This window comes from Delphinapterus leucas, chromosome 9 (assembly GCF_059928025.1).
Source record: "Delphinapterus leucas isolate spDelLeu-1000000601 "Yukka" chromosome 9, BTC_Dleu_Yukka2, whole genome shotgun sequence".
In the NCBI taxonomy this organism is placed as follows: Eukaryota; Metazoa; Chordata; class Mammalia; order Artiodactyla; family Monodontidae; genus Delphinapterus; species Delphinapterus leucas.
The window spans coordinates 49,597,464-49,621,977 of record NC_143137.1 but is presented as its reverse complement, the minus strand read 5'-3'; the positions used below and the strand labels follow the sequence as shown (position 1 = coordinate 49,621,977).

At 45.5% G+C, this 24,514-nt stretch overlaps 2 protein-coding genes across 2 annotated transcripts in view; one reads left to right on the top strand and one right to left on the bottom strand.

Moving 5' to 3' along the window:
* Positions 1-4,053: 4,053 nt before the first annotated feature.
* LOC149748402 (thymosin beta-4-like) lies at positions 4,054-16,702 on the bottom strand. Its single transcript, XM_089917597.1, has one exon. It carries the CDS (start codon positions 9,591-9,593, stop codon positions 9,477-9,479), a length of 117 nt encoding a protein of 38 aa, XP_089773723.1. The 5' UTR covers positions 9,594-16,702; the 3' UTR covers positions 4,054-9,476.
* Positions 16,619-24,514, top strand: part of NFE2L3 (NFE2 like bZIP transcription factor 3) — a 37,567-nt gene continuing 29,671 nt past the window's right edge. Inside the window, exon 1 of the mRNA XM_022584764.3 lies at positions 16,619-17,444. Within this exon, the coding sequence (XP_022440472.2) occupies positions 16,863-17,444 (582 nt within the window). The 5' untranslated portion in view covers positions 16,619-16,862. The remainder of the gene's footprint in view (positions 17,445-24,514) is intronic.

Below are 24,514 nucleotides of genomic sequence, written 5' to 3'. Positions count from 1 at the left end.
TAGTGGGGGACTTTAACACCTCATTTACACCAATGGACATATCATCCGAAATGAAAATAAATAAGGAAACAGAAGCTATAAATGACACAATAAACCAGATAGATTTACTTGATATTTATAGGACATTCCATCCAAAAACAGCAGATTACACTTTCTTCTCAAGTGTGCATGGAACATTCTCCAGGATAGATCACATCTTGGGTCACAAATCAAGCCTCAGTAAATCTGAGAAAATTGAAATCATATCAAGCATCTTTTCTGACCACAATGCTATGAGATTAGAAATGAATTACAGGGGAAAAAAAATGTAAAAAACACAAACACATGGAGGCTAAACACTACATTACTAAATAACCAAGAGATCGCTGAAGAAATCAAAGAGGAAATAAAAAAATACCTAGATACAAATGACAACACACAACAATCCAATACCTGTGGGATGCAGTGAAAGCAGTTCTACGAGCAAAGTATATAGCTATACAAGCCTACCTCAGGAAACAAAAATCTCATATAAATAATCTAACCTTACAACTAAAGGAGCTAGAGAAAGAAGAACAAACAAAACCCAAAGTTAGCAGAAGGAAAGAAATCATAAAGATCAGAGCAGAAATAAATGAAATACAAACAAAGAAAACAATAGCGAAGATCAATAAAACTAAAAGCTGATTCTTTGAGAAGATAAACAAAATTGATAAAGCATTAGCCAGACTCATCAAGAAAAAGAGGGAGAGGACTCAAATCAATAAAATTAGAAATGAAAAAGGAGAAGTTACAACAGACACTGCAGAAATACAAAGCATCCTAAGAGACTACTACAAGCAACTCTATGCCAATAAAATGGAAGAACTGGACAAATTCTTAGAAAGGTATAACCTTCCAAGACTGAACCAGGATGAAATAGAAAATATGAACAGACCAATCACAAGTAATGAAATTGAAACTGTGATTTAAAATCTTTCAACAAACAAAAGTCCAGGACCAGATGGCTTTACAGGTGAATTCTATCAAACATTTAGAAAAGAGCTAACACCCATCCTTCTCAAACTCCTCCAAAAAATTGCAGAGGAAGGAACACTCCCAAACTCATTCTATGAGGCCACCATCACCCTGATACCAAAACCAGACAAAGATACTACAAAAAAAGAAAATTACAGACCAATATCACTGATAAATATAGATGCAAAATCCTCAACAAAATACTAGCAAACAGAATCCAACAACACATTACAAGGATCATACACCATGATCAAGTGGGATTTATCCCAGGGATGCAAGGATTCTTCAATATATGGAAATCAATCAATGTGATACACCATATTAACAAATTGAAGAATAAAAACATATGATCATCTCAATAGATGCAGAAAAAGCTTTTGACAAAATTCAACGCTCATTTATGATAAAAACTCTCCAGAAGGTGGGCATAGAGGGAACCTACGTCAACATAATAAAGTCCATATACGACAAACCCACAGCAAACATCATTATCAATAGTGAAAAACTGAAAGCATTTCCTCTAAGATCAGGAACAAGACAACGATGTCCCCACTATTATTCAACATAGTTTTGGAAGTCCTAGCAAACAGCAATCAGAGAAGAAAAAGAAATAAAAGGAATACAAATTGGAAAAGAAGAAGTAAAACTGTCACTGTTTGCAGATGACATGATACTATACATCAAGAATCCTAAAGATGCCACCAGAAAGCTACTAGAGCTAACCAATGAATTTGGTAAACTTGTAGGATACAAAATTAATGCACAGAAATATCTTGCATTCCTATACACTAATGATGAAAAATCTGAAAGAGAAATTAAGGAAACATTCCCATTTACCATTGCAACAAAAGAATAAAATACCTAGGAATAAACCTTCCTAGGGAGACAAAAAACCTGTATGCAGAAAACTATAAGACACTGATGAAAGAAATTAAAGATGATACCAACAGATGGAGAGATATACCATGTTCTTGGATTGGAAGAATCAATATTGTGAAAATGACTTTACTATCCAAAGCAATCTACAGATTCAATGCAATCCCTATCAAATTACCAATGGCATTTTTTACAGAAGTAGAACAAAAAAACTTAAAATCTGTATGGAGACACAAAAGACCCTAAATAGCCAAAGCAGTCTTGAGGGAAAAAAACAGAGCTGGAGGAATCAGACCCCCTGACTTCAGACTATAGTACAAAGCTACAGTATTCAAGACAATATGGTATTGGCACAAAAACGGAAACATAGATCAATGGAACAAGATAGAAAGCCCAGAGATAAACCCACAAACCTATGGTCAACTAATCTATGACAAAGGAGGCAAGGATATACAATGGAGAAAAGACAGTCTCTTCAATAAGTGGTGCTGGGAAAACTGGACAGCTACATGTAGAAGAATGAAATTAGAACACTCCCTAACACCATACACAAAAAGAAACTCAAAATGGATTAGAGACCTAAATGTAAGACCGGACACTATAAGACTCTCAGAGGAAAACATAGGAAGAACACTCTTTGACATAAATCACAGCAAGATCTTTTTTGATCCACCTCCTAGAGTAATGGAAATAAAGCCAAAAATAAACAAATGGGACCTAATGAAACTTCAAAGATTTTGCACAGCAAAGCAAACCATAAACAAGACGAAAAGACAACCTTCAGAATGGGAGAAAATATTTGCAAACGAATCAATGCACAAAGGATTAATCTCCAAAGTATATAAACAGCTCATGCAGCTCAATATTCAAAAAACAAACAACCCAATCCAAAAATGGGCAGAAGACCTAAATAGACATTTCTCCAAAGAAGACATACAGGTGGCCAAGAAGCACATGAAAAGCTGCTCAACATCACTGATTATTAGAGAAATGCAAATCAAAACTACAATGAGGTATCATCTCACACCAGTCAGAATGGGCGAATGGGCTTCATCAGAAAATCTATAAACAACAAATGCTGGAGAGGGTGTGGAGAAAAGGGAACCCTCTTGCACTGTTTTTGAGAATGTAAACTGATACAGCCACTATGGAGAACAGTATGGAGGCTCCTTAAAAAACTATAGAATTACCATATGATCCAGGAATCCCACTACTGGGCATATACCCAGAGAATACCACAATTCAAAAAGACACATGCACCCCAGTGTTCATTGCAGCACTATTTACAATAGCCAGGTCATGGAGGCAACCTAAATGCCCATTGACAAACGAATGGATAAAGAAGATGTGGTACATATATACAATGGAATATTACTAGCCATAAAAAGGAACGAAATTGGGTCATTTGTTGAGACGTGGATGGATCTAGAGACTGTCATACAGAGTGAAGTAAGTCAGAAAGAGAAAAACAAATATCGTATATTAACGCATATATGTGCAACCTAGAAAAATGGTACAGATGAACTGGTTTGCAGGGCAGAAATAGAGACACAGATGTAGAGAGCAAACGTATGGACACCAAGGGGGAAAAGCAGCGGGGGTGGGGGGTGGGGGGATGAATTGGGAGGTTGGGATTGACATGTATACACTGATGTGTGTAAAATGGATGACTAATAACAACCTGCTGTATAAAAAAAAAAAAAGGTACTAATAGGGAAGGACTCTAAGACACATCAATAAGTAAGAAAAATAAGGTGTAGAACGGCGAGTTATAATATGCATTTGCATAAAAATAAGAATGATTTTTCTGCTTTTTGAAAAAAAAAAAGTGAATTCGCCTGCCAATGCAGGGGACACGGGTTCAATCCCTGATCCGGGAAGATCCCACATGCCGCGGAGCAACTAAGCCCGTGCGCCACAACTACTGAGCCTGCGCTCTAGAGCCCACGAGCCACAACTACTGAGCCCACATGCCACAACTACTGAAGCCCACACCCCTAGAGCCCGTGCTCCGCAAGAAGAGAAGCCACTGCAATGAGAAGCCCACAACTGCCACGAAGAGTGGCCCCCACTCACTGCCAACTAGAGAAAGCCCGTGCGCAGCAACAAAGACCCAACGCAACCACAAATAAATAAATAAATAAATTTTAAAAAAGAAAGAAAGAAAATAAATTGCCAAGGAGCAGATGAAAAGAACCTAGTCTTGGACATGAGGTAATTTTCTAATCATCAATCCTCTTTGTAAATGTAGGATGTTAAAATTGGACCTAAAGTTTGTAAGATCAGGATTTTTCAATATTAATGAGGTTTTTTCTTCCAGTTTTATTGAGATATAAGTGACATACAGCACTTATACAGATAAGCTTAAGATACATAGCATAATGATTTGATTACTTACATGGTGAAGTGATTGTCACAATATGTTTAGTAAACATCTCACATGGATACAAAATTAAAGAAATAGAAAAAAACTTTTTCCTTGTGATGAGAACTCGTAGGCTTTACTCTTTTAACAATTTTCATCTGTAACACACAGCAGTGCTCATTATGTTGATCATGTGGTACATTACATCCCTAGTGCTTATTTATCTTATAACTGGAAGTTTGTACCTTTTGACCATCTTCCTCCAATTTCTCCTCCCCTCACCCCTGGCCACTGGTAACCACAAATCTGATCTGTCAGATCAGGACTTCTATCCTTTGTGCCATATTTTAGGCTAAAAATTATCATTCTCATAATGCAGAATGGAAGTTAGTTACCTTTAGAGTCAAGAAAAGTAAAAACAAAAGCTAGAATTTTCAGTACTTACTGTGCACAGTGTTTGAAGTGTCTTACATGTATTAATTTCTTGTTCACAATCTTCTGCTGGTTTCCCATCCCACTCAGAGTAAAATACAGAATCTTCACCATGCTATCATGTCCAGCGTGAGCTGGCACCGGGTACTGCTCTCCCTTCCTCCGCATGGCCTCCCCTTATTCCTTGAACACAGTTGGTGCTCTTCTGCCTCAGGGCCTTCGAACTTGCTATTCTCACTAACTGGGCTATGCTTTTCCCCACTGAACTGCCTGGTGCTCTCCCTCACCTCCTGCAGGTCAGACTTTCCATGTCTCCCTCCTTATGTAACATGGTTGTGTGCACCGTACACCCACCATCACTCTCCTCCCCTTCAACACTTTTTCCCTGCTTTATTTATTTATTTTTCTTAGCATGTATCACCCTCTGATAAATTATTTATTGTCTGTCTGCCCCCAGTGGATTACAGACTCTATTAAACCTGGGGCTTTGTTTTATTCACAGAAACATGTTCTCAGAACAATGCCTGACGCATAGTCATGTTCACTAAGTATGTATTGAATGAATGCATAAATCTAGTCCATATAAAAAGCCATTAGAGAAACATACCCATGTATCTTTGGGGGCTGAAATATGTTTCCGTAGTGGCCAAGACCCTCTGGTTTAGCTGGATCTAGTTAACCTGGGCCAAGATGCAGAGCAGTGTGGGAAGATCTGCCCTCCTGGTTCATTCCAGCCTACAGCAGGGACAGCTAGAGGAGGTGGCCTACAGCCCTCTTGAGGCTGGGATGACTGCTCTCTTCCTGAGAAGAAGGAGATTAGGTGAAGGTCCCACTGAGGACTGGCAGCATCTGCTGGAAATAAACTTGGAAGAAGTGACATAGCTGGATAAAGTGGGGAATCATAAGAATGTTATGGAATGTTCGAGGTTCCCAAATGAATGTGTTCTCAGGAGAGAGCTGGACACTACACAGATGGACTGAAATTCTAAGTGGCAAACATCCCACTGAGCAGCGCTCTGGAGGAGGACTGGGCCCTGAAAGCCGTCGAATGTATTTTGAAGAATTTCACTCCAACCTGAGATGATCTCTTCAATTATTCTTCAGGTTGCTATTCAAAGGAATCTGGGTTTTCTCCAAAGGAAGCCAGGTGACCAGGTTTCCTTTGGAACCCGAGTCAGGCAACTAACCATACTTCAGAAGCTGGACTCTGTGTCTTATGCCTCCACCCTAAAACTGCAACAGAACTGAGCTTCCATATATCGTAGAACAAAGTAGGGAGCTTATCTGCTTAAGAAACAGCATGGTTGAAGTAATGAGACTCTGAGAAGGAAGCTGTGTCTCATCTTACCAGCTGCTTACTTCCTGAAAAGCTGTACAAGAAAATAACATGTTCATGACCGGAATGTTTAAGTCAGCTAGGTGATCGTGCTGATTAAAAGATTCCTATGGGAAATATTTTGGTAAAGTAAATAATCCTTAGTTTATAGATTCAAAACTGAAACACATTTCTAAACTTCCCGTTTTCACACAGCAAAGTCTCTCTTTATCAGCCTGTTTCACCTCTGAAAGCCACCTTGCTGAATTTCAGTATCAGTTATGCCAAATAACCATCTCTTGGCTGTGAAAGGATTTTCCTGCAGCCTCTCAAAGACAAGGACAGATGGCGTTCCATTGGGGGTAGTCCCAGCTCTTTGTTTTAGCAAATATTGACACTTCTGTAGGAAACAGATCCAGATACTGTTTCTTCCTAACTCATTCTGGCAGTCCTGAAGGTTTGGAGATATTTAGAGCAACGGAATTGGGAAAGTGCACTTACCACTGAATTAAGAAAGACATACATCAGGGTGAGTCATGTTCATGGTTAATCGATGCTTGTAAGAGTCACAAAGTAGTAAATAACACACTGTGATCACAAAGCACTTTCAAACAGAAATAAGACAGAAAGGGAGAAAGGAGACAACTGAAGGAAAATGCACTCCAAAAAAATTCCAGTTACTGTATGAAACTCTTTTTTTAAGATCCTTTCTAATCTAGATGTTAGTAACAGCAAGGTTATGATAGTTTTATTCAGAAAATTAGGGAATATTTACTGTAACTCAAAATTAGGATATATTGATGAAAAGGACTGAAAGTCATCATACATGGTCCTTTCGGGAGAGTAATTGGCAGACTATATCTAACTCCTCTAAAAGTTTATATTCTTTCACTCAAAAATTTGGGGGAATTCATGCTATAGAAATAATCAGATATGTGCCCAAAATTATGTCTAAAAGAAGTTTATTGTAAAATTGTTTATAATAGTGAAAATATATGACAACAACCTAAACATTTATCAGTAGTAAACTCTTTAACTAAATCAAGGCACATCTGTGTTCTGGGATATTTTGCAGCTTATAAAGATGACAGTGTGGAACTATATTTGCTTATAGTGGTTTTTAAAAAGCAGTTACAAAAAAATTTGTTACAAAAACAAATTTTTATAAAAATTGTTATATAACTTACATATGGTATTATATAAATTATAAAAATTATTTTTATAAAATAATATAAATACAGGTGTGCATACTATGTTGGGTGGGGAAATTCTAGGTGATTTCAAGTTCCTATTTCCTTTCTCTCTTATCTGTTGGTGTTGTTTTACAAGGAGCACATATTACTTCTGTCATCAGGAGGAAAACTGAAAGTTATTTCAAGTTTGTAGGAAGGAAGTCACAGATAAGTTTTTATCAGCTTCTCTTACAAAAGCCTGATGCAGTGTTTTGCTGGGGCCTCCCAGCAGGTAAGAGGTGGGGGACAGGACAAGAGTCACTGCAGATGGAGCCTTGGAGGTAAGACACAAGGATGAGGCCCAAGGTTCAGGTGGTTTCTAAGACGAGCCACCCACCCATCTGCCCTTCCCTGAACAGGCCTCCTGAGTGCTAATGTCGTAACTCCTGTTTCAGCGACGCTCCTTCCTCTATCCTGCCTCTGAGGTTGCCATGAACGTGACAGTACCCAGAGTATCCCAGTCTTTACGCAGGGACAAAAATCGTTCTTCTATAATAACAAGAACAAAACAAAAAGAGAAGGAAAATTGTAAAATTATGTGTATTACATTCCTAGAAATGCCATAACAAATGACCACACAAAAACTTGGTGGCTTAAAACAACAGAAATGTGTTCTTTCACAGTTCCAGGGACCCGGAAGTCTGAAATCAAGCCGCGGGCAGGCTGTGCTGCCTCTGAAGGCTCAAGGGGAGAATCCTTCCTGGTTTCTTCCAGCTTCTGGTGGCTTGTTCAGCATTAACTCCAATCTCTGCCTCTGTCTTCGCATCACCTCCTTCTCTATAGGTGTGTGTGTCCTTGTCTGTCTCTTAAAAGGACACTCACATTGGGTTCAGGGCTCATCCTAATTCAGTATGATGTCACCTCAATCCTTACCTTAGTTACATCTGCAAAGACCCTATTTCCAAAAAAGGTCACAGTCTGAGGTTTTGTGTGGTGACATGAAATCAGGGGGGTCTATCCAACCTACTACAATATCATAGACAACATTTGGTCAGCAAGCAGAAACTATGACTAATATATACCTTTTTAAAAGGTGGGCGAAGGCAGGCAGAGGTTGGCAGGGGCTCAGAAGCAGATCTAGATGGCCCAGGAAGCCCTGCCTTCTGTTCTTGTATCAATAGTTTGGCAATCAGAAGGCTGCTGCTGAGTTAAGATCAGATAGAGATTCCAGAATTCAGGAAGATAAAACTAGGAATTAGAGAAAACCAGCAGGGACAAAGAAACAGTTAGGCAGGAATTGGTTAATGATGTGAATTAGTAAAGAGAACATTATAGCTGCTATCAAAAATACAAATATGCTTAAGGGAGATGATTAAGCAAATGAGAGAGTTCAGGTGCTAAACTAAACCTCTGTTAGATAATTTTTAAAAACCATCAACCTTATTAAACAATGATCAGGGTCACTGGCCTCAAAACGAGTTTCTTATAGCAAAGGAGCAATACATCAGTCCTCTGTAAACTGCACTTATATTAATTCTCAGTGGTGGTTGCTTGGGTTTTCTACTTTGTGAATGACCAGTGACTTTCCCCACAACCCAACTTATGTGCTGCTTCCCTGTCATCAAATAGTGTAAAGTTGGAGAGTGAAGATCAACTGGAGTGTTAGACTTTCAGAATGTCATCATCAGACGGGGCATGTGCAAAAAAAATAAGGAAGATGCATCACAAAGATGCAAACTTGTCAGAGAGAGATGCCTTTCAGATTCTTCTTCTAGCCGGAGATGGTTAAGAGTGGAGTGTATTGTCTTTTGCTTTCTTTTCTAAAGTTGTGTGGTGGTGCTTTAGGTCTGATAGCCTCATAGTTAAGTGAGAACACAGACCTGGTAGTAATTTTTTTTTTCAGGTTTTAAAACTTTTTATTTTCATATTTTTAAAAATTGTGCATTCCAATAATTAAAATCATTTGAACAACAACAACAACAAATGGCACTCTGATTAAACTGCATTTTACAGCCCGCAGGACACTGTGGACCAGCTTGCTCTTTACTCTAGATTTCACTGTCGTCCCACCCAGCCTCCTCCTTCACCAACATGCAAGTTCTTTTCCTTCCCTGCCAGCCAGACAGGCGGGCGGACGGGAGAGGCAGGCGCGGCCTTTGTTGTTAGTAGTTCTCCATTCTTTGATGTGAAAAGGGGCAGCACAGTCATTTAAACTTGATCCAACCTATTTGCATCTTACCAAGTTAAACAGCTGAAAGAAGTAAAATAAGGAGGCAATGCTCGTGGAACGTACAGTGCATATTGGCGATGCACGCCTCATTTACCACTCACCTGCTTGCTTCTCCTGTTCAATCGTTTCTTTTGAAGGCAGTGGATTTTTCTCTTGCGTTTCTGTTTTCTTCAACTTCGACTTACTGAATTTCTCAGTCTCACCCATATCGGGTTTGTCAGACACGGTTGCAGAGGAAGCAGAGTGAGTTGCGAGTGAGCTAAAGTCCGGTCTGCGCGGTGGTCACCGCCGAGTGCCTGAATTTAGTAGTAATCTAACATAGTCATCAGTGGTCACCAAGACTTTCAGGGACACTCAAGGTGAGAAGGGAACTTAGAAACCTGTCCAGTTCAAGTTCTGACTGTGCAGGTGAGAGGTGCAGCGTCCAGAGATATAGGTGCCCTTCCCAAAATGACTTGCTTGGGCCCAACTGGGATTAGACTGGGGAATCCCAAGCTCTCGCCACATATGTACCATCGGCTTTGACCATTCTCATCAGGCATCATTTCTGTTTTCTTTTTAATTTTATTTTATTGAAGTATAGTTGATTTACAATGTTGTGTTAATTTCTGCTGTACGGCAAAGTGATTCATACATATAGACATTCTTTTCCATGATGGTTTATCACAGGATATTGAATGTAGCTCCCTGTGCTGTACCGTAGGACCTTGTTGTTTATCCATCCTGTATATAATATTGATAGTTTGCATCTGCTAACCCCAAACCCCCTCCCCTCTGGCAACCAAAAATCTGTTCTCTATGTCTGTGAGTCTGTTTCGTAAGTAAGTTCATTTGTGTCATATTTTAGGTTCCACATATAAGCGATATTATATAATATTTGTCTTTGTCTGACTTACTTCACTTAGTATGATAATCTCTAGGTCCATCCATGTTGTTTCAGTCAGCATTTCTTAAACACTCAGACTGTCAGTGTAAAGTGCTGCTCTGCCTTGAACAAGCCATTCTAGTTTTGCATTTGTGTGCTAATTGCCTATGAGTGGCTAAAATAATATTTTTAGTCAAAAAGAGCTAGATACCCAGTAGTGCTGAGTAAATGGTTTCTGAATGAATAGAATGCAAAATAAGACCAAGGGACAGATGTGGCAAAGACAGGTATCCACCCTTTCCCTTTGGTCTTGGGAGGACAGCTAGGCCCACCTCCCAAGCCTCCATTGCACTTAGGTGAGGCCACATGGCCAAGTTCTGACCAATGGCATGTGAGTGGAGGTCATGGGGGCCACTTCTGGGTTTGGCCCGTAAAATCCTCCTCTGCTTGCTCTTTACTCTCTTTCTCCATATGCCAGCTGAATGGAGAGGATGCTGAGGACCCAGAGGAGGACAGAGCCACATAAGAAGAGGGCCTGTGTCCTCAAATGACCCCAAAGAGCACAGAGTCCCCTTATCCTAAACCCTCTTCTGGACTGTGAAATAAGAAAGTAAACTTTCATTGGGTTAAGCCACTGAGTCTGGGAGTTGTTTATTATAGTGGTTCGCCACACTGACTAGGTCTGTGGTTAAACAGAACAGGCCCACGATAGCTTAGGGGTCCAGCATTCTGGATGTGATAGACAGGACGAGGGTTGGCAATGGCAGTTCCCCTTTGCTCCCAAATGTCTCTACTGCAAACCTGTAGATTTCTCATTCCCTGCCGACCGGCCTCACTCCAATGTCCCCTAGACCTCTCTTCCTAATTTCCTTTCTGTCCCTGCAATCCCCTTACACACACACACACACACACACACACACACACACACACACACACACACACACACACACACACACAGAGCAACTGCAGACTTTGGAACCTTGACCTGAATGTAAGAATTCACACCACAGAGACTAGGTGGCGGGCAGCAAAGCTGTTTAGCTTGTGAGTTCCCTGGCACAGGCCTGGCCTTAAACATACTTCTCACATGAGGAGTCTTATGCCCCCAGATCAGTGGCATGCATTTCACCCTGTGCACATCCTGCTTCCCTAACAAGGCTGTAAGCTCTTGTCTTACATGTCTTTGTATCCCAATGACTGTCACCAAATGGGGGCCTGCTTTGTCACTGATGGTAATTGAGGCTGACGTGGATCCATAGGAGTCAAAACTGTGCAGGGATCACCAAACCACACAGGCTGCTCTAAATACAGAGGTGGTTGTTTTTGTGTAAAAGATCAAGAAGGTGGAGCATCGTACAGAGAGACAAAACCAATACTTCATTTCCCCTGAAACTCTGCAGAGAAGATAAACTGCGAGCAGATTTTACACTTTCAAAAGCTGTGGGAAGAATGCGGTGATTGAGGAAGGGCATTCTCTCCTGCAGGAGCAGGAGGCTGAGTCATGAATAAACAAGCCAGACAGCACAGAGGAGGTGTGAACTGCAGTGGAGAGTGGAGAGATTGTGCATTTGAATTCTGACTCTGCCATTTACCACCGGCATGTCTGTGGGCACAGGGTATCATGACGCTGAACCTCAGTGTCCTTATCTAGATAATACAAAATGGGGGTAATACCTACTTCATAGAGTTGCTGTGACTAGTAAATGAGATTGTGCCTGGAAAGGTCCCAGCACAGAGCAGCGTTCAGTACGTCGCAGCTCCTCCAATGAATGCCATGTGTGAACACACAGATGGTGAGCATCACCATCCCAAAGTCCAGAGCAACTTTCAGAAGATTATAGACTGCTAAGAGAATGAGGAAAAACTCTTCCTCTTCACGAAGTATCAGTTGATTCATCATCACCAAGACTGTTAGATATTAGATTGCAAATCAGGCCATTCTTGAACCTATTTTGCAGAAGCCTTTGGCAAAATGTCTCAACAGTTGCAGAGTCATTTAAATTCTAGTGACTGTGCCTGTTTTGAAACTAGCTATGCTTAATTCTTCCTCCTAGATAATATGACTTATATCTTAATTTATGTCTTAGATTTTTAATATGGTATTAATCCTGGAATTTTTTTTTTTTTTTTTTGCTTAACCCTGGAATTTCTACCACGAATTTAAATTTCTTGTAGCTAATATTAGCAGAAACTTTCTAAAAGAAGGATGCCAATGTTTGGACCTGTTTTCTTTCTTGCTTATTTATTTTTTTCTTTTTTTTGTGGTACGCGGGCCTCTCACTGTTGTGGCCTCTCCCGTTGCGGAGCACAGGCTCCGGACGCGCAGGCTCAACGGCCATGGCTCACGGGCCCAGCCGCTCCGCGTCATGTGGGATCTTCCCGGACCGGGGCACGAACCCGTGTCCCCCGCATCGGCAGGCGGACTCTCAACCACTGCGCCACCAGGGCAGCCCTCTTGCTTATTTCGGATAGATAAAAGCAACTGCCATGGGAGAAGATGCTGATGCTTGTGGTCACCTCACACCAGCTGACAGTGATATCTTTCATGCCAAGTTACAATCTTATATTTATAGGCGTAAGCCAGATTATTGCATGAAGGACCCAGAATGTACTACTGTAATGTTACTTCACAGTTATAAATGATTCATGGAGAATATCACTAACCATACTACACAACTGCAGTTGCATTTTTAGTTTTTCCTTCCACTTGTCTGATGTCCGCTTCTGACACAGGTTGTTAGTTAACTAGGCTGTGTAACAAATTAACTCCACAACTTAGTGGCTTGAAACATTTATTATCTTAGAGTCATTTCTGGGTCAGGAATCCGTGTGCAGCTTAGATACATCCTTTGGCTTGGGTCTTTCACAAGGCTGCGATCAAGGAGTTGGCTGGGGCTACCATCATCTCAAACCTCAACCGGGGAAGGGTCTGCTTCAAGCTCGCTCAGATGGCTGTGGCAGGCCTCAGGTTCTCACTGGCTGTTGGATGAAGACACCAGTGCCTTGCCACATGAGCTTCTATATAGGGATCCTCACAACATGGCAGCCCTCTCCAAGAGGGAGAGAGCAAGAGATGGAGAGAGAAGGTAGTGCTGTCTGAATGCTTTTATCCCCCCAAAATTCATGTGTTGACACCTAACCTCCAGGGTGATGGTATTACAAGGTGGGGCCCTTGGAAGGCGATTAGGTGATGAGTACAGAGCCATCATGAATGGGATAAGTGCCCTTAAGAAAGCAGCTGAGAAATCTCCCTTGCCCCTTCCTCTCTGTGAGGATACAATCAGAAGCCAGCAGTCTACAACTCAGACAAGGGCTCTCACCAGAACCTAACCGTGCCGGCACCCCGACCTTGTACTTCCAGGCTTCAGAACTATAAGCAAATTTCTGCTGTTTATAAGCCACCCAGTTCTATGGTGTTTTGTTATAGCAGCCCGACTAGGATAGTAAGCAAGACAGAAGACGCTGAGTCTTTTTGTAACCTAATCTTGGAAATGACATCCCATCACTTTTGCCATATTCTGTTTGTTAGAAGCAAGTCACCAGGTTCAGCCCACACTCGAGGAAAGGGGAGGACTAGAAGTCATCTTGGAACCTGCCTACCTCACAAGAATGCATTAAGTGCTTCTCAAACTAATTCTGGTGAAGGACCAGCTTTTTCCCCCCAATTTGTTATAGGTCAGTACTTCCGTACAATTAAAAAAAAATTCATTTCTAGAAAAATTAAGTAACAGAAGTATACAAAAGCAAACCCACTGATCATGGCTTGGTTGTTACAACAATGTCAAATTACTATAAACATTTCTAAACACTCTCAATTCTATTACTCTCCTCATCTGGACCAGAAACAAACAGTTTGTGGACTGATCCCAGTTTTGGACTATCCTTTGAGTAGCACTGATTTAAGGATTTTAATAAACATAGATGACTTTTCAAGACTTTTACAAGGCAATGGTGGAGGTATTCTAGAAAAAAAAAACGAAAAAGAAACCCCAACCAAACAAAAAAACCCATTCTCACTCCACTCTCTGCCTTCCTAAAAATGGGAACTTTTGTTATGTTGAAGGTCAAAGGTGTGTAGGACTGATTATGAGTCTCCTGTTTCATATTTGGCCTCAAGGTCCTTTCTGTGCCCCCCCTTCTCACCAGTCCATAATCCACACATTTGAATTGAGCAGTCTGACAGATACTGTGATTATCAGCTCACATTTTAAAGGTGGAGGGTCAACCTCTGTCGCCAACCACATTAGGAAGGAAGTTTGAAGGTCCTTCCTGTTCCTAGTCTATTAGGATCCCTCAAAACGCATCTCAAGTGTAAATGCCTCAATTCAACTGAAAAAAATGTCTTGAGCTCCGACTGCATGTGAGGTTCTAGGAGATACCACCTTAAAGAAGGTACCATCTCTGTTCTCACCTGGGTTATGGCACTTCCTGTATAGTCATTTATATCTCCAAAATATTTAGGCATTTGAGAACATTCTTTCCGTCCCTAATGAAATCATGTCCTATCCTTCACAGTGTCAGGCGGTTCAGTGGGTCCTCAGTAAAAACTGAGGTAAATATCTGAATTCAGCAGACGTTAACCGAGCCCAGAACTTGAATCCCTGTCCAGGGACTAAATGCTGTGAACAGGGCTACTGTCCCAAATCTCACTAACCCTGCGAGTGTCTCTCTTCCAGCCTCTTCACCACCCCATAACCCCACCCCCAAGGCTTAAAGCGGAAGCGACTTTGAAGAAGTCTGCTTCAGCTCCTCTGGTTCTCACGGGGCAAACTGACATCTCTTGTGAAGTTCTCATTACAGTAGGCCCAAGACAGAGGAGAAAACCAGGTGGAGGAAGGGGCCTTTAAAAACAAGTCTTGGGGCTTCCCTGGTGGCGCGGTGGTTGGAAGTCCGCCTGCCGATGCAGGCGGCACGGGTTCGTGCCCCGGGAGGATCCCACATGGCGCGGAGCGTCTGGGCCCGTGAGCCATGGCCGCTGGGCCTGCGCGTCTGGAGCCTGTACTCCGCAGCGGGAGAGGCCACAACAGCGAGAGGCCCGCGTACCGCAAAAAAAAACAAAAAACAAGTCTTGCTCAACTTCTTACACAACTGCCAACCCTCAGGTAGGCATCACCACCTTCTCCCTCTCTGCCCCCACCCCCACGCCCTGGAAGGAAATGGGAGTTAGTAAAACCTACAATGGCAAGGCCCAGTGCTGGGTACCACGCGGGCACAAAGGTGAGCCAAACAGGTTTTTTGCCCTCAAGAGTTCACAATGGGCAAATCAGAACAATTTCAACTACAATGCAAAGTGAAAAGTGCCAGGTGTTGCAATGTTGGCATATGGAGAAATCACCGTGGGGGAAGAGAATCACAAATGGTGAAAATTCAGAGGATGTATCTTTGGGTTAAGCCTTGGAGGATAGGTAGTACAAATAATGGGTAACATTCAGAGACTGCTTCCTACCTACCAGGTACTGTGGTTGGTGGTATACATACAGCTCATTTGGGGCTCACAACAGGTGTGCTGAGGGGATGCTCTTATTAGTCCCATTTCACAGTGAGGAAACTGAGGCACAGAGAGTGACCAGTTTGTCCAAGTTTCCAGGCCAGTAAGAAATGGAGGGGGCTTTGAAGTCATGCACGATAACTCTAGCGCTGGTGCTCTTAACCGTCATTTCAGGAGCAAAGGAGACCATGAGGGAAGGCATAGCCTCATGCAGGGGTAGCCCAGGACACAGGGAGGAGTCTGTGAGGCTGGAGCACAGGGTCGGGAGTGGGGGGAGGGAATGGAGAGCAGTGCTGTTTGATCCTTACGGTAGCAGTGGAATCTATATATCAAACTCTGGGCTTTACATTTAATATTTCCTCTGACTTCACCACATCCCTATCGGACAGGTACTACTATCCCCATTTTACAGATAAGAGAACTGAGGCACAGAGAAGTAATTTATTCAAGGTCACACGACTGGTAGTGGCGCTGGGATGTGAACCCACTGTGCCAGCTCAGTGTTCTCGTGTGGGTGGAAGCCCTTTGCGTGCTGCCCAGTGCCTCGACTCCCTCCCCTCGGCCCCCTCCCCAAGTCTACACATCCGGTCCATTCCCACCCACCTTTACTCCGGACCCCCTACTCCCACCCCGCGCATTCAGCCACAACCGCCCAGCCCACGGCCACAGGGTTGGGGGCCACTTGGCGCCCAGAACAACTTCTGCTCCCAGAAAGCTTTGCGTTCCCCCCGAATAAAGAGCCTTTGAGCCCGGGAGCCCCGCCCCACGCAGGCTTGGGGCGGCAGTGGGCGTGTCCCCAGTGGCGGCGCCCGCGGCCCGGGGCGGGGCCTGGTTGTAGCGCGCGGCTGCGGGGCAGCGGGGCGGCTAAGCTGGTTAGCTCTGCGCGTAGGTGGCTCCTCCTCCTCCGCCTCTCCCGAGCCGCAGGCACCTGGGCGGCTGCGGTTGGACTGTTTTTGTGCCCGGCTCAGGGGGCCCGCGACGGCCGCTGCACGCCCGGGTCCATTGTTTCTGTCTCTTCCGGGCAGGTGCCGGCGGCGCGCAGGGCCCGCACGTGCCCAAGCGGCGGCCGGCGCGCAGGGACCCGCGGGCGCCGGCAGGGGCGTCCCCGGGCGCGCGGCGGGAGATGAAGTACCTGAAGCCGTGGTGGTCGGACGGCGGCAGCCTCCTGCACCTCACCATCCTGCTGAGCTTGGCGGGGCTTCGCCTGGACCTGGACCTGGACCTGGACCTCTACCTGCTGCTCCCGCCGCGGACCCTGCTCGGAGATGAGCTTCTGCTCTCGGGCGGCCCGACGAGCCCTGCCTACGCGCTCAGCCCCTTCCCGGCCTCGGGAGGGTGGGGGCGCGCCGAGCTCCTGCACCCTAAGGGCCGGGAGCGGGACCCCGTGGCGCCGCCGGAGGGCCAGCTGCTCCGGGAGGTGCGCGCGCTGGGGGTCCCCTTCATTCCCTGTACCCGAGTGGACGCATGGCTGGTGCACAGCGTGGCTGCCGGGGACGCCGACGGGGCCCACGCGCTGCTCGGCGCTGCCGCCGCCTCTTCGGCCGGAGGAGTGGGCGCCGGCGTGAACGGCGTTAGCCAGGCTGCGCCAGGTAGCGGCGGGAATCCCAGAGCGGCTCCGAGTAGCCCCTTGGCCGCCGGGGACGAGGAGAAGGCTCCCGCGGAACCGACGTCTCAAGTGTCGGACGCCGGCGGACACGCGAGCGAGGTAACAGGAGAGTGGGACGCGAGCGGGGTGATGGGGGACCTGGCCGGGAGCCCTGGAGGGTAGCGAGGGACCTGGGCGGGGGCAACCCTGCGTTCTTCCACCCTCCGCCCCCGGGGGGTTGCGGGTTTGCGGACGACTGTGCGCCTCCCTTTTTTGTGAATCCGACCGAAGCCTCTTAGTGCTGTCGCTGTGGCTCTTAGGCTTTTGGGAATGAAGTGCATGAAATCATCCGTTAGGTTTTAGAGAACACCTTTCGTGTGTTTGACGGTGATCAGGGGTAGTTCGGGGGTGGGGAGGGGAGAGGAGGCGGTATGCTGGAAAATTTCTGGCTCACTCTCTTCGTTCGGTACCTCGTGTAAGCCGAGATGTCTTTTTCTGGAACCGAAGGAGGCCTTGGCCCCCGGGAGGATGCACGTTTCTCTTAAGAACCATGCACCCGGCCCAACACGGTGGCCCCCTCTGGATTTTAACCCATTGCAGTTTGTTTTTTGATGCGTCCCTGAATTAAGCAGCTGTGGTGAGTGTCAGCTCCGAGGCTAGCACACAAACGGACCTGCTCGTACCTAACCACCCCCACACCTGACAATCCTCCAGCCCCCGGAACTCGTGTAACCCCTTTTTAGCATAAAGAAAACAGGTACCCTGATAGTCACCTAGTGACTAACAAGTCCCCTTTGGTTTGTAGGTTCGAACCTTTCAGTGTAACTTTCTTTTAAAACAAAGTTCACCGAGATCTGTTGACTGAAGCATCTGGTGCTCCCAATGGCAAGTTGGAGTCTAAAGACGCAGCACAGCGATTTCCACAAAATGGCCTTATCCAAAGTTCCCTCAAAGGGGCCTTTTTCATTCTCTCTAGGCCCAAACCTTAGTGTTAACAATCGGTAGTGATCAACAAGGGTTCCTTGGACGTTGTTTTTTGTGGACTGCAATCTTATGCAAAATGGGAATTGGGGCCAGACTGGTTTGTTTGCTGCTCTTCAGAATTGCCCTGTTTGTGTAGGCAGTTGCCAGACGAGCTTCTCCACCCTCTCCTGGAGGGGTCATTGTGCCGAAGTGCCTGGTGATTCAGTGTTATGCAGATCTGATCCCTTCCTCTTCCTGGGGCCGGAACTAATGGCGAGGGGGTTGGTGAGAGTCTCGGTGGGCTCCTGTCTGTTCAGAACACCAGGAGGGAAAGATTCTTTCAGCTCACTTGTCCAGTCTCTCTCTACCCTGTGGGTTGGTCTCGCCTGAATCCCCTGCCCCTGCAGGAGTGGTACGCACTGCACTGCTACCTTTCCCGATCCTGCAACATACATGGATGAAAGCCAGTGTGGGCTGCCGGCCCAGGTGGCACCCTGCCCTTATCACTGCTGAATGCCAGCCGGCCTGCAAAATGTGCAGTGAGGGAGATGAGGCTGTTCACTCTTCAAGGACTTCCCTCCACGGCCCAGCCTGGTTGATACCTAGTTAGACCAGCAAGCCTGCCTTGGGGGAAGCTCTGAGGACCTAGGCCCAGCCAGACCTTGGATGCCCTGAGCCCAGATTTCCTAGGGGAGAGGGTGAGGTTCATGCTGGGCCATTCTTCTGGTGTTGCCTTCCCCAGCTGGCATGTGTGGACCTGCTGGACCGTGGTAGCTGCTGGGATGACCTGATTTTGTTCATTCTGACGATGATCAGCTGTCGAGCACCTTACAGTTTTCACAGCCAATTCACCTTTATTGGTAGCACGTTTTACATGCCCTTATGAGGTCCACAGGCCAGGCATCCTTATATCCAATTCGTATTTAAGGAAAATAGAGGCCCACCGAGGCTGGGGGGCTTGGCTAAACCAACACAGTTAATGAGTGCCAGAACTGGGTCTAGACCCTGAGCTTCCTGGCTCCCGGGCTGGCACATTGAGCATCTACGCTGTACTCAGGTCTTCTGTGCAAGCTTGCAGCTGGAATGGGGCAATGCGCCCCACTCCTGACCCCAGCACCACTGCTCTCCAATGCTGGATTGACTTCGAAAAGCAGATTGCACCATCCATAATGCCAAAGTTACAATTTGAAACCATGACTCTGGAGAAAATGAGCTGAAAAAAACAGCACTGGTTTTTGCAGTGAGCAAAGCTGCATGTTGGGGTGTCACATAATAATCTGCCCTCATTATAGGTTACTTTAATCTCCCCAAGTCTCGGTGTTTCATCTGTTGAGTGGGAAAGTAATGCTTACCTTCAAGGGTGTTGTGCCAGTTAAGTAGGAAAAGCATGTGTGAAGCGCCAGCCCAGTGCCTGGGATGTAATTGTTGTTCTCTTCTTTTGTTCCCATCTTCAACACACCCTCCTTAACCTGTCCCCACTCACATTATTCCCTTTTGTCTTGTTTGTCTATATGTCTGGCTTGGTTGGTTGTTTGTTAGTTAAGGGGGTGGGGTGTGTTGGAGCCAGACTGCCTGGTTTGGGATCCCAGCTCTACCACGCATTGCTGTGTGACCTCGGGCCATTTCTTAACCAGTCTGTGCTTCATTCGCACCTGCACAATGGGAATAATAATGGTGCCTACCACAGGGGGTTGTTGTGAGAATTAAACAATTCATTCCGTGCAACAGGCTTAGAACTGTGCCTGTCCCATCTTAAATGCTCAATAAATGTTAACCTCGAAGAGTGAGTGCTGTGCCCCATAGGAACATCATAGGTTTGTTTTGTTTTAAAATAGGTAATTCTGGTGGCTTACATTTGAGCTGTAGGAGATTCCAGTTTTATAGTGTAACTTTCCATAATTTTTGTACATTTGCAAAAATATTTTGGAGTAGGGGATTTTCCAAGTATCAAAAGAAGTACTGCTTTGGTGTCACTTCTCAGTGGGGCTAATCATTAGCTGTGAACAGTACGTGGAATTCCCCAGGGTAGACAAGCTTCCCTTCTTAACCACAGCCATTCACTCCCAACCCGTGAAGCGCATGTTCTTCAAAGTCATGCATGGGTTAAACAAAGCAATGAACAGTTGTTGCAGAATCGTGTGTGAGCATATATGAAGATGGGGTGACTGCTAAAAGCCAGTATCTGTATTTCAGAGAACTGTTGCCACTTTACAACTGAGAGGGGTTGTGGTCATCTTGATGTGGTTTCGTGCCCTGGGACAGACCGGGGACCCTCTGCTGGGAGAGGGCTACAGCAGGACCTCAGATTTACTGTCCTTTGGACTTGGTTTCTTCGGGTCACAGGAAGAATCTGATACAGTCAATATTTGCTTCTAAAAGTAAAGGGAAGGGAAAGAAGGTCCTTGATGATAAAGTAAAAGTTGGTTTTTGTTTCAAAATCAAAGATAGTCCCTGATGCCCGGGCAATTGGAGATAGATGAAATATCAAACACTTGCCAGCTTTCAGCTCACAGCCATGGTACAGAGATAGTCTTATATGTAATTACATCCGTTGCAGTACAAGGTTTCACAGTAGACTTTGTTTTACTTACTGAAATATGCAGTGAAGATGCACCTATGGTCGTCTTATTGGAAAGGATGGCATGGGTCACTGCATTAGTGTCCTAGGGCTGCTGCGACAAAGTACCACGAACCAGGTGGCTTAAACAACAAGAAATATATTGCCTCACGGTTCTGGGGGCAAAAAGTTGGAGATAAGGTCTCAGCAGGGTTCCTTCGCTCCTAGCTTCTGGTAGTTTGCTGGCAATCTTTGGCAACCCTTGGTTTCTACTGCATCACCCCAGTCTCTGCCTTCTGCACATGGCATTGTCCCTGTACACATGTCTGTAGCCAGATTTCCCTCTTTATAGGACACCAGTCATATAGGATTAGGGGCCCACCCTACTCATCCTAACCACGTCAGCAACGACCCAGTTTCCAAATAAGGTCACATTCTGGGGCACTGAGGGCTATGACTTCAACATATGAATTTCAAGGGACTCAAGCCAATCTGTTATGCAGTCACCATCTCTCTTTCCTGGCACCTCTTGGGGTGTTCGGCTTGCTTATCAAGTATATACTCCAGTTGTTGAAAATGAAGTCAGCCGTCCTGGAAGCAGCTAGGCTATGCGTAGTGGCATTTGCAGAAGGACTTGGTATAAGTTCATGAGGAAATCGGGGTTTTTTGCTGGCTTGATGTGCCACAACCCCCAGGAACCTTACTCCAGACTTCTTCCCAGTCAGCCCCCTTCACCCGAAGTGGTAGGTTACGGAGAGGTCATCTCTGCGGTGTATGAGCCTCCTCTTTGCTCCCTCTGCTTCTCAGCTCAACTCAGAATCTGCACCGGCGAGCAGACCCCGGCAGGCTGTTCTAGTGGTCAGTGTGCCGGGCCTGGAGTTAGACCAGCTTGGGTAGCTGTAGGTCTCAGCTCACCGCTGACTCGTTATATGACCCAGAGCACACGTGTTGACCTCCCCGTGCCTTGGTTCTCATATCTGTAAAATGGGATGGTAAGAGTACCTGCAGGAGCTGTCGTGAGGGTTAAAAAAGATCACGCAGGTTCAGCAGGGCTGGTGCGTGGTGAGCCCTCGATAACGTCCGCAGCTGCTGTTCATTCAGCGGGGCCTCGCTGATGCCCTTTCCCAACTTATTCCTGTGCGTTCCGCTGCCGCGTGCAGGTTTCCAAAGCACGCCTTGGTCCTTACCATTTTCATCTGGGGAGCTTCCCACTAGGTCCCCGTTACCTACCAATTTGATATTTTGTCATTCAAGGCTCCCCGTTTGGCCAGTGTGGCTCCCCTAGCTGAGCTCATCTCCCTCTGATCCTCCACCTGTAGCCTACTTTCCCGCTCTAACTTTCTCCCTTCCTTTTCCCCAGACAGCAGTGCTTTCCTGCCATTTACTTTGTTGCCTTTGCCCAGAATGCCTCCTTTCATTCCTCTCAAGTCTTTTACTGTTAAATTCTGACTTCTCTCCACTATCACCTCATCTACAAGCACTTCCTGTTCTTTCCTTTGAGCCCTATTGCACTTTGTGACATTTCTTCTGTGGGACTTGCATCCTCTACTTTGAACCGCAGTGTCTTGAGTGTGGAAACTGGATCTTAGCTTTTAACCTGCAAATGGCGCCCAGGGACAGGGTTGGGAGCACAGGCCAGTTCAGCCAGCGTCTGTTGAGCGCCCCTCATCCATCCTCCACGTTGGCTCTGCAGAACTTCCAAGATGCTGTGAGCTTGAATATGTCTTGGGACCTTCACGGCCAGAGTCCCAACCAGAAAGTAGGTCATATCCGAAATCCTGATGGGCCATCTGACCACTCAATGCCAATTTGAGTGGATGGGGCAGTGGCAAGCAGACTTGCGGGTTGGCATCATAATTAATCAGGTGGTGAAACTCAGGATTGCCTAAAGTGATATAGCAAGTTAGTGACTGCGCCCAGAATACACCAGTCACTGTTCTTAAGCACTGTGTAAACCACGCCTCCCTCCCGCCCACTACAAAACTTAAAACGTAAAAACAAGCTTCTCCCATTTGTGGCAGCCTTTCGATATGAATAATTTATTCTCAAAATCTAGTTAAGGATCTGCATTAATATTCAAATACACTTCTGGAGAGCTGGAGCAGACTGAGCCTCAGGTACATAGCTGGGTGGTTTTTGGTTGAGTTGCAGGTGGTGGTTGGCAGAGTATGGGCAGTGGCTAGAAGCAAGGCACGGCCTTTTGAGATTGGGTGGACCCGGGTTCCCATTGGCATCAGCCAGCGTTCTCTAGAGAACACAGCCAGTATGAGGTATGTGTGTGTGTGTGTGTTTTTAAGAGACTTATTTCAAGGAATTGGCTAGCGTGTTTGTGGAGGCTGGGCACATCCAGAGTCTAGGGCAGCTGGAAACCACCAGCAGGAGGTAATGCTGCAGGCTTGAGGCAGAATTTCTTCCTCGGGGAAACCTCACTTTTGCCCTTAAAGGCTTTCTTTCAACTGATTGGATGAGATAAGGCCCACTCAGATTACAGAAGTTAATCTCTTTTACTGAAAGTCACCTGGTTGGTTGCAGCTGTTAGCCACATCTACAAAATACCTTCACAGCAACACCTAGGTTAGTGTTCGATTGACTTCTAGGTACGAAAGCCTGGCCACGCTGACACCTAAAACTCGTCGTCACCCCATCCCAGCTCCGTCTCTTCCTGGGCAACCTCCATGAGCCGTGGTATCCAAATTGTAAAAGGAGAATATTAACCTCTTTCTGGGAGAGTTTGAGGATTAAATAATGCTGTAAAAGGACTAGGACCGTTCCTGGCATGTTAATAAATATTCAACTGATAATTTGCTCTCAGTGCCCCTGAGCTGGGGGGTTGAATCCCCAGGAAAGTCCTGTCTTCCAGAGGACATAACGGAAGACTGCTAGGTCATGAAGAAGGCCTTGGGTGTGTTGGGGAGGCAGAAGCCTGAAGGCTCATCTGAAGGAAGAGCTTCTCAGCCTTTCTTTAGAGCTGAGTTTCTCATCCCAGTGACTGTATCAATTACCGGGTTGCTTGTTAACAATGTAGATTTCAGGGCCCACCCCTGACTGGCTGAATCAGAGCCTCTCAAGTGGGGCCTGGGTTGGGTTCTGCAGTTTAGAAGACCTCCAGGTGATACTTGTGCTGCCCAAGCTTGACCTCAGCCACGGTGTTCCTCCCCCAGGGCCTTTGACTACCCGGCAACGTGTGAATGGAGGGGGTGCCTGGCTGAAAACTGCCTTTCTGTGAATTGAAGGCCCAGAAGAGCTCATGGACAGGGCCAGAGTTACCTGCTTCGGCAGCAGGACCTGGGCTAGTGCCCTGGTTTGCCAGCTGTTGTTTTCTTTTATTATTTTTTTAACATCTTTATTGGAGTATAATTGCTTTACAGTGTTGTGTTAGTTTCTGCTGTACAACAAAGTGAATCAGCTATACGTATACGTATATCCCCATATCCCCTCCCTCTTGCGTCTCCCTCCCACCTTCCCTATCCCACCCCTCTAGGTAGTCACAAAGCACCGAGCTTATCTCTCTGTGCCATGCAGCTGCTTCCCACTAGCTATCTATTTTACATTTGGTAGTGCATATATGTCACTACTACTCTCTCACTGCATCCCAGCTTACCCTTCCCCATCCCCGTGTCCTCAAGTCCATTCTCTGTGTCTGTGTCTTTATTCCTGTCCTTCCCCTAGA